We start from the raw sequence: 9,942 nt of genomic DNA on the forward strand, positions 1-9,942 counted from the left end.
AACTATTAGTGAATTTCTAAATTTCTCTTTTTTCCAATGCAGAGACCTACTGTGTTGGCATTACTCTTGGTACTTTTACCAGTTTTAGTCTTATTTTGTGTTTATTGTAATAGTTTGCCTTCATTGTTACTGTTGGGTTAGAAGTATTCTGTATAATCAGAAACCTGGATTTAGCATTGCTTCTTTGTTTTCTGGCCATTCACTTCTCTGGATGGAGGGAGCACTGTCAGCTACTATTCATTTCCGAATTTCTTCTATTTATATCCTACTACAATAAAATTAGTGGCACTTTATTCATAAATATTCATGAGCCTATTAATTACTAATTGTCTTCCTGTAGTTTAAATAAAAAAGTTATTTTTAATTTGTTTTTATGACTAGTGAGAAAGCTTTTGCCCTCTTGTGTTCTATTACCTATAAGAGAATGGAAAATGACTAAAATCCAGTCTAGATTATTTTAGAGTATCTTCAACAAATCTGGTTTGGTCTAAATTTAAATCTTCTAATATGGTATTCCCTACAAAGAACAAAGTGAAGAGTTTGAATTTTCCGTTTCAATTTTTAAAAAGTATTTACCAAAACAAATGGAGAAAATCATTTAACAGTATATTTTATTTCTATAAATTTTACATTTTAAATTATAGTTATAATTTTAAGATTATTTTAAATTCTCCCCAGTTGTATTGCTCCATGTGTGTTAAGTTGAATATCTCATATGCATTTTCCTCATGGCACAGACTCAGGCAGACAGATGGAAAGATGCCCGAATCCACATGCACAAGCATGATGTGACTGAACAGCAGGCAAAAGTTTTTCTGCATTGTTAGCCCCAAACCATATGATTTGGTACACTTACGATTTTCTTTACATGGGATCCTATTAGAAAATTAATGTTTTCATTTCAGTAAATTTTTAGCACATCGAAATCTTTTATGAGCACCAAGTGGCTAGGTTGTAAAAGTTTTGTAATGATTTGCAACTAAAATACATGATACATTTTAATCCATTACAGACTAGTGGGAATGTATCAGCCAGAGTAGCAAGTAATTTTTGTTTTATGAAGCAGAGTATCTGTCATCTTGCAGTATTACCAATGCTGTTGTAAATTGAATTTAAAGTGGTATTAAAAAGATCCTGTCAAACAATTTTTATCTGTTTGTATATCTTACTATAGATTATGTACAAGTAACATCTAAATAAAATTACACTTTTAACCCTACAAGGTTCTGTTGTATGTTTGACTCTTAGGAGATAGTTGGAAGTTGTATAAGATATTTATGTAGCATGTTCATTATCAGATAACAGAAGATTCTACAATGATTCCACTTAAATTTCTGCATAGTTTTTGTGTGACTGTAAGTCCAGATTGAATTTTGTGAGTGCCACAAGGAAGCACTAGTATAGTTAGGAGAAGCCATTCTGGGAACAGAAACAACATGTTCAGAAGTTAAAGGCTGGGGCAACAAGGGTCTTGGCCACATTTGGTCTAATAATAATAATGACTAGTACTCTGTAGTATCCATTGCTTGTGAATATTCATTGCTTACCCCTTAAAATCTTTTAATATGGGCATTCTATTTCACATATGAGAAAACTAGGGGACCATGCATGATATGAAACTCAACCTGGGGAAGGAATTTCATGTTGGGAGTAATGAGAATCCAGATTGGGTAGGTATGTTTTGTCTTGTTAGGAAAGACAGACTGGAACTTAATTCTTTATAACAACTGCCTTGGACTGATGATGTTTGCCCTAACACACGTCACAAGTTATTGTTAGTTCTTTGTGTAACCTCCCACTAAACTGTGTGCTTTGTGTCATCCTTATTTGTCTTGCATCTGAGAGGCCCAGCACAGTGCCCAGTTAACTAGGCAATGAGCAACTCCTTGTTAAGTGATAAGATAATGAATGGATTTCCAAGTTACTTTTTAAACAAAAGGTAAATTGTGTGCAAATTTTAAGAACATGGAGTATTTTACCACATACCTCGAATATTCTCTTTGTATTGGGATTTGTTACTTGACATGACTTTCTCTTTATTTGGGTGTAAGGCCCATCAGACTGAGCTTGGTGAAGAAGGCAGAGAACTCTGATTTACTCTGTTCTGTTTATTGCATGCAGTGCCTGGCATTCAATATTGACAAATATTTTTTGAGTAATTGTTATTTCTAGAACAAAATCAAAGGCTTCAACAAATATTTGAGAGACTAATGGGAGTTGAAATGCATGAATCTGTAAAAGCACTCAGAAGAGTGCCTGACATCTAGCACACTCAGTGAATGTGAGCTGTTACTATCATCTGCAGGTCACTTGCTGGGGAAGAGTGAGCAGGCCAGTCCCTGCCTTTGTGGAGCTTCTTGTCTCATGAGAAGCATAGTCACAAAATTGTGAATGCTCCCTGACTTACAGTGAGGTTATATGCCAATAAACCCATCATAAATTGAAAATGTCTTAACTTCAAAATGCATTAATACATCCAAACTACTGCACGACCCAGTTTAGCAACACAGCATAATATAGGCTATCAGTTCTTGCCTGTTGTGATTACAAGGCAGTCCAGAAGCTGCAGTCACTGCCAATGGCCAGCATCAAGAGAGGGAATTGGACTACATATTACTAGCCTGAAAAAAGATCCAAATACAAATTTTGAATGATGATTTCTACTTAATGAGTATTGTTTTTGCACCAACATAAGGTTAAATAAAAAAATCTTAAGTTGAAGTATATCATAAGGACATTCCATATTGCCAAATAAATAATGTCGATCACTTTACATGTACTCTAATTGGGAATGAGGTAGAAAGTGGACAAAGTCTAGTCTGTGGACCAATGGAAGCTAAGACTTAAGAATGAGCAGAAGTTAGGGCAAAGAGAAGGGAAACGAGTTTCTCAATAGAGGGATGGCATTTACTTTCCTTAAGGAGGAAAGGACAAGGTATGGTGATCATGCAAAAATATAAAAACATGAGTGAGATGGAAGGACCCAGATGAAGAAGGTACCACAAGAGGGACAGAAACGAGATGGTGGGAACCTCTCCTGCCCCTTAGTTAAGCCAATGAATGCTGCCACAGTAATATGTCTACCATAACTGAAATGTACAGAGAATCTATTTATAGCCTGTTGACTTTTCATTAATGTCAATATCTTGATGCTTTAGACAATACTCATATATAGAAAGGATCTTAGGTATATTGTGTTCATATATTTAGAAGACATCTTAGTGCTAGTCCAGCTGCCTCATATTAAAGATGGGTAAAGGCCATTGCTTGCGTTGCTAGTTGCTCAAAGCTCTTCGGTCTCTTAACTCTTATATTTTCAAACTGGTCCTCCTGTTTCACAGTGGGCCTTCAAGAATTATTTAACATTCTTCTTTACCCAACATTTTATTGTGCAAAAATTGAAACCTACTAGAAAGATGTTCAATAAACTTCCAGCTGTTCATATCTATTAATCTCATATTTTTTGGGGAGGGTGCTTGGGATTGAACTCAGGATCTTGTGCATGTGAGGCAAGCACTCTACCAACTGAGCTATATCCCCAACCCTATTCATCTCATTTTTTATGCATTTCAAGGTAACTTACAGTTTGCTCCTGAACACTTCAGTGTACATATCATTATATTAGGGTTTAATGTTTTTATTTAATATGTTTTAGTAAAACATACTTCAGAGTAAAATGAACACATCTTCACATATACCATTCAGTGAATGTTAGCAGTGCATATTTACATAATGCAAATTGAGATGCACAGTATTACTGTGGCCTCAGCAAATTCCTTCATACCCTTTTGAAGCTGATTCTCCATTTCCGGTGTCAGGACAATTGACTGAATTTTTTTACTGTAGATTAATTTAGCCTGCTTTAGATTTTCATATAGAGGAAAAAGTGGCATGTACTCTTTTGCATTTGGATGCTTTGAATGATAATGTTTTTGATATTCATGTTTTACTTGTATAAATAGTTATAATTTTTATCACTTAGTCATGTTCTAGTGTAGAAACACAATGGGTTTATCTGTTCTCTTGGGTAAGATTTATATAAATCTTTTCTGCACCTCCCCATCATATATCTTGGATAAATATATTATACCATGTAATTATCACTTTTTTTTCCAAAAAAGTGAAATGTGACCATTATGTGAAGCTTTCAAAAAAATTGTGCTAGAATTACTTTAAAATGATTTATTATTCACAATTTTTGGCGCAAGATTAGGATACAAAGAATACTTATAAATACATGTTAATGCAGTGGTAATGATTATGATGCGAAATACAGTACTAAGAGTGAAATTGCTTGTTGTGTTGGGTGTTATGTTGAGTTTTATAACAACTAGATTTTTTTCCCCTGTTATATACTAGCAGTGTTGCTCCACATCTATAAATGTGGTTTGTGTGTTTGGAAGGAGGGGGGCGGGTCTGCTTGAGGTTCACTGAACTGTAATCTGTAAATAAGTGTGTCTTACATAAAATTTAGGAAATATTTGGACTTTTTAAATTCAAATTTGTGTCCCATTCTTTCTGTCCTCTCCTTATATTCCTGTTTTATGTTTGTTAAACCTTTTGATATTGGCTCAAGTACTTGAGGCACTTTCAATTTAACTGTTTTCTCTCTGTTCTGCAGATTGGGTAATTTTTATTAATATTTCTTTAGGCTCACTGACTATTATCTACAATTTAGTCCTTTTTTTAATGGTGCTGGGGATTGAACCCAGGGCCTTGTGCATGCAGGGCAAGCTCTCCACCAACTGAACTATATCTCTAGCCCTACAATTTGATTTTAAGCACATCTAGTAAATTTGTTATTTCAAACATTGTTCTATTTCTACTCTAGGATTTCTTATTGGTTCTTCTTTTTTTTAATAGTTCTCTGCTGAGATTTCCTACTTGTTCATTTATTATAAACTTATTTTCCTTTACATCTTTCAGCACAGGCTAGCTCTTTTAAAATTATTGCCTGATAATTCCAACATTTGGTCATTTTTAGGTTCAATATGTTTATTGGTTCTTCTCTTGAGTGCATACCTAGTAGTTTGGGGCTATATTTAGAATTTAGATGAATTTTAGAGACTCTGGATTCTGTTATATTCCTTTGAAACATGCACATTTTTCTTTAAGGAAGTCAGTTAACATGGCCAGAATTAAGCACTGACCACTTTGTCCTTATACACTCTGCTAGGGATAGCAGCAGAAAGTTTTCAAGTACTTTTAGTCTTAAGCTGCTAGGATTTGGCCTTGGAAGAGTTGTACACAGAACTTTTGGATCCCCCCTAATGGTTCTCTTTTCTGAGGTCCTCTATCACTTTATATCTGCTCTAGTCCCTCCAAACTTGGTCCTGTTTATTTTTGGCTGTTTGTTTTGTTGTTAGTTTTTAAGCCAGCAAAATGTGGGTTAAGCCAGAAAGACTGAAGATTTTCTATTCAAGCTTAGCCATCTTGTTTGGCAGAATGAGATTTGCCTTCAGTCAAAAAGCAACCTAAATCTGGAAACACACCCAAAGATTTTCCTTCTTCCAAGCATCAACTCCCCTCCAGTGTCTATTTTTACTTCTATTTAATAATACCACCAATAGTTATGAAGTATATTTTGTTCAGTTTATAACTGTAGAGAGTTGGTTTGGAATAGATTAGACCTCAGTCCCAGAAAGCTCATTTCATATATACTGTATGCAAAGTTTACTTTTAAATGTAAATTTTAAAATGCAGGCTGGTGTTGAATACAAATCATAAAAGATAACTAGCAGTTTAATTTTTCTTCCAGGTGATCTTGTTTCTGCAAGGACCCCAAATAAAGCTTATAAGATCTTTAATAAGTGGTATCCAAGGGTAGCATGGTGAACTGTGAAACACTTGCTGTTTGTATCTCCTTATTTCTGTGAATCAGAATGTTTTCTGAGACATGCAAGTAAAACCATGTATGTTAATAATTAGAGAGTTGAGACATTTTTTAAAAGTGTCAGCTTTAACTCCAGTCTCAATTTTTATGTTCACTGAATAATCATTAATATTTTCACTGAGTGCTATAAATTTAGATTCAGGAACATAAGTTATACAAATAAAATACTTCCCTTTTTTTCTTTTTCTTTTCTTTTGAAACTGTTAGGGGATGGAACTCAGAATCATGCATGTTAGGTAGGTGCTCTAACACTGAGCTACACTACCCTCACCCCTAAAATACTTAAACTTTCTTATTAGAGTTAATTTGCAAAAAGGGTTCCACTACCTAAAAGCTTGAAATGCACTATGTGATGTCCTTGCTACATGATTCTTTTAGCTTTAGAGTAGAAAAAATTCACATGGTTACAGAACCTCATACTATATAAATTTGTATTCTGAAAAGAGTGCTAACAGATGTGTCAAAGCTTGAGATGCTATGTTTAATTTGGAGTGTATGGGTAACTTGTAAAGGGATCCCAATAGGGAATTCAGGGCTAAAGAGATTTTCCTTCAAAGCATACTCTTCCCCTCCTCCCCCTGCCCCCTAGCTGACACCTGTAACATATTTGCCAAACAAAATAGGGCTGTCCTGTGAATATTTGCATATGTAGCCTTTTAAGTTCCCCACTGTATTTACCTGGTGCACCTGGGATTTGAATAATTAGCTTCAAATACAGCACTATGATTAGCTAGGGATGGTAGGTTGATAGATGATTTACCATGAGGAAAAATTAAGAAACTATTCCAGTTGAGAGTGGTACTTACCACAAAGTGGACATTTAAAGTATTTAATATTCTAAGATGTGCTTCAGCTGTGCTGGCCTAAAACCAATTCAAATAGAAGCCAAACGGTTTAAGCATATGTTACATACATGTCCTAAAAGTGTGAATGCCTTTGTCATTACAAGACAGTGCCATTTGTGATGTATGTGACAGTGGCTCAAAATGCACCTTCAACCCTTTGAAAATCCAGATATGAGGATCTTGATCATTCACCCTCAGCTCATTTCAAAGACTTGGGCATTGATTTGGTGCAATTTAGTTTTAGTGAGATGTGTGCCGAGGTCTAGGTCAGAAAGTAGCACAGTGAATCACCCTAGACAATTTGCCATCAAGGGCTCCTGGATTGTTCCCCATCTAGGGGCACCCATGTTGTTGGCAACCATTCTTATCAATGCAGTTCACTGTGTTGCATTTGAATGAGGTCACAGCTCTAGCAACCCTGTGTCCCTCTTTTCTCCATTTCTGAGTGGCTCACCATGTCACTCTATAAGCCTCCCTCCACCTGCACATTGCTCATTATACAGGCTCCATCCTCACTCTGGCCAGTGATCCTTATGGTCTCTGCACATCACCATGGCTCCAGCCATCCTTCAACTCTCCTGAGTTATCAGTGTGTGGCTCCATATTCTCTCCTCCCAAGCCTTCCATTTCTATTCTGGTGCAACTTTGGGGGTACAGAAACCCTAGAAAATAACTAAAGGACCAAACCTTCCCTGAAGTGGTTATAATGTTGTGTTTGAGCTGAGATGCTGCTGAATACCAGGGAAGGAGCCAGGTCCTCTTTGATGCTAAGCTGAAACTTGAGTTTTCTCCAAGGCTGGTTTCCACAACCCCTACATCAAAATTACCTGGGATATGGGTTAAAATGCAGAATTCTGAGCCCCATCTCAAAACTATTAGTCAAAACCTTGCACATGGGACCTTGGCAGTCACAGTGTATCCACTACCCCAGAGTGATACTTATTAGGTGCTCTGAAGTTCAAGAGACTCTGCTGTTCAATAATAGGATCCCAAGGGTGCCACCAGTGGTGACCTGAGATGTGGGTCAGATGACTGATGGTGCCACATGGACTTGGGGCTGGTCCAGGATCCCCACTCCCCCCGGTCCATCAGACTGTCCACAGCTAGGCTTCCTGCTTGGTGGAAGACAGGGCCTTCCCCACATGGTTGAGCTAATGACTTGTTCATTTTCACCTTCAGACCTCAGGTGCAGGGGTGCAGAACTGCCATTCTAATGCCACATCTGGTTTTCCAATTTAATACTTTTTCAAAACAACTCATGCTTCTCATATGTTTTGGGGTTTTTTTTGTTTTGTTTTGTTTTGTTTTGGGGTTTTTTTGTTTGTTTTGTTTTTGATGAGTCTTGGCTTCACAAAACACATGGGAGAGTTCATGGTCCTTTTCTTAATTAATTTTGTGCAGCTATTACGAGATACCTGAGATGGGGTATTTATCATGAACAGAAAACGTACTGGCTTACAGTTTTAGGGGCCACAAAGTCCAATATCAGAGTGCAGACATTTGGTGAAGACCTACTTGCTGCATCATCCCATGGTGGAAGGCAGAAGGACAAAGGGATGATGAGAGATTTAAAAAGGGCCTGAACTTTTTGTTTATTATCTTTTGTAATAAACCAGCTCCTACAATAATGAGATCACTGCCATTATGGATAACATGGATAACAGCAATAATCCATTCATTCTGCCCTCATAGCTTACTCACCTCTCAACACTATTCTATTGGAGATAACATTTCCAACACAAGCTCTTTGGGGAATACATTTCAAACCATAGCAGACCTGGAACAGATCATTTAGGAAGTCATTTCATCTCTGGTCATCCTACCTGGGGAAAAGAGTTGTGACCTTTGCCCAAGGGCTGGGCCCATCATGTCAATCACTGGATGGGCCTTCCCTAACTGGAGCATTATTCTCTACTCTATTTCTATCACTGTGGTTCTTGCAGCAGAAATATTGGCTGGTGTGCCTCAGACAGGCAGTTGCAAGTCAGTACCATTTTCCAGTCTCCCAGGGCTTCTCTCATGAACTCCCTGACCACAATACTCTCACGCCTTCTTTGTCTTCTATCTTGGCCCACATTTCCTTCCCCCTGACTTCTTCCCTCTTCTATTCATTTCATGGATCTCCCTCCCCATGCAGTCAGCTCCCGACTGCATGAACGTTCCCTCTTGCAGCAAGCCATGGAGATGGGAGAGACAATGAATAACAGTGGCAAGAACTCCAGCCCTTGGCCCCTACTGGGACAGCAGCATCAAAGGACACATGAAATGATACAGAGGTCTGCATTGATTTTCTCTGGGTCAGGCATTTCACAAAGATGCTTTTGTTGGGGGCTGGCTATGGTCTGACACACTGAGCAGGGAGGTGGAAAGGGGAGTTTTTCTCTCCTTCAAGTGCAATCAGACTGTTCCTGACCCTGCTTCCCTGGGCACCAACTGAAAGGTACTGAAGGGGCCCTACCCAGGGATTGGCTTTCCCATTCAGCTCATTGATTTAAAATGGGAAATGGAATAATTGTTCTTGATTATCTGCCCTCTGCTAAGACAAATGGAAGAGGCTGATTTACACCCTGATGGGCCCATGACCTCGCTCTGAAAAAGGCCCTCATCTGTGTTCACCCTGGTGGCCCAGGATGTTACAGGGAGTTGGTGGCCAAGCAGACTGAAGCTAGAGCCTGCCCCCTCCCCATCTCCTGCTGGACTCATTCCCAGCCATGTGCTGAAAGGGAGCAGCCTGTTTGTTCTGAGCCCTTTGGAAGGAAGAGATTGTGAAAGTAGGTTAAGACAAATGTCTCCCTCCAGGACTGGTGAGAACAGGAGGTGGGGTTTCCTGTACTTAGCTCCTCAGTGGATATTTTCAGGGAGCAGTGACAAGTATAGCCCGGGTGACGAAATGGGGACAAGCTCAACTTTCTGGGGTCTAGGGTCTTATCCGGGGATGAGTGAACGAGCCAGAGTCCCCTGCAATCCAGCATGTTTTGGCTTGGTGATTGGGCCCTATAAGTGCAGATCACTGTATGCTGGATCTTCAAACTACTGCCCTGGAGGGACACATGGAACATAAAAATTGATCACTGCGTTCCCAGGGGCTTTCAGATGTATGCATAGCAGGGCAGGAAAAGAAGTGTAGATGGGGCTGCTGGAAGGAGATCTCTAGCCCCCAGAGGGTAAGTCTGCAGGGAGTGTGACCAAAATGCTTGCTTGTGT

The 9,942-nt window shown here is 38.5% G+C and overlaps 1 protein-coding gene across 1 annotated transcript in view; it reads right to left on the reverse strand.

Annotated features, from left to right (window-relative positions):
* Positions 1–452: 452 nt before the first annotated feature.
* Positions 453–9,942, reverse strand: part of LOC144365101 (uncharacterized) — a 23,304-nt gene continuing 13,814 nt past the window's right edge. Inside the window, exon 8 of the mRNA XM_078015910.1 lies at positions 453–517. Within this exon, the coding sequence (XP_077872036.1) occupies positions 453–517 (65 nt within the window). The remainder of the gene's footprint in view (positions 518–9,942) is intronic.

This window comes from Ictidomys tridecemlineatus, chromosome 6 (assembly GCF_052094955.1).
Source record: "Ictidomys tridecemlineatus isolate mIctTri1 chromosome 6, mIctTri1.hap1, whole genome shotgun sequence".
Lineage (NCBI taxonomy): Eukaryota > Metazoa > Chordata > Mammalia > Rodentia > Sciuridae > Ictidomys > Ictidomys tridecemlineatus.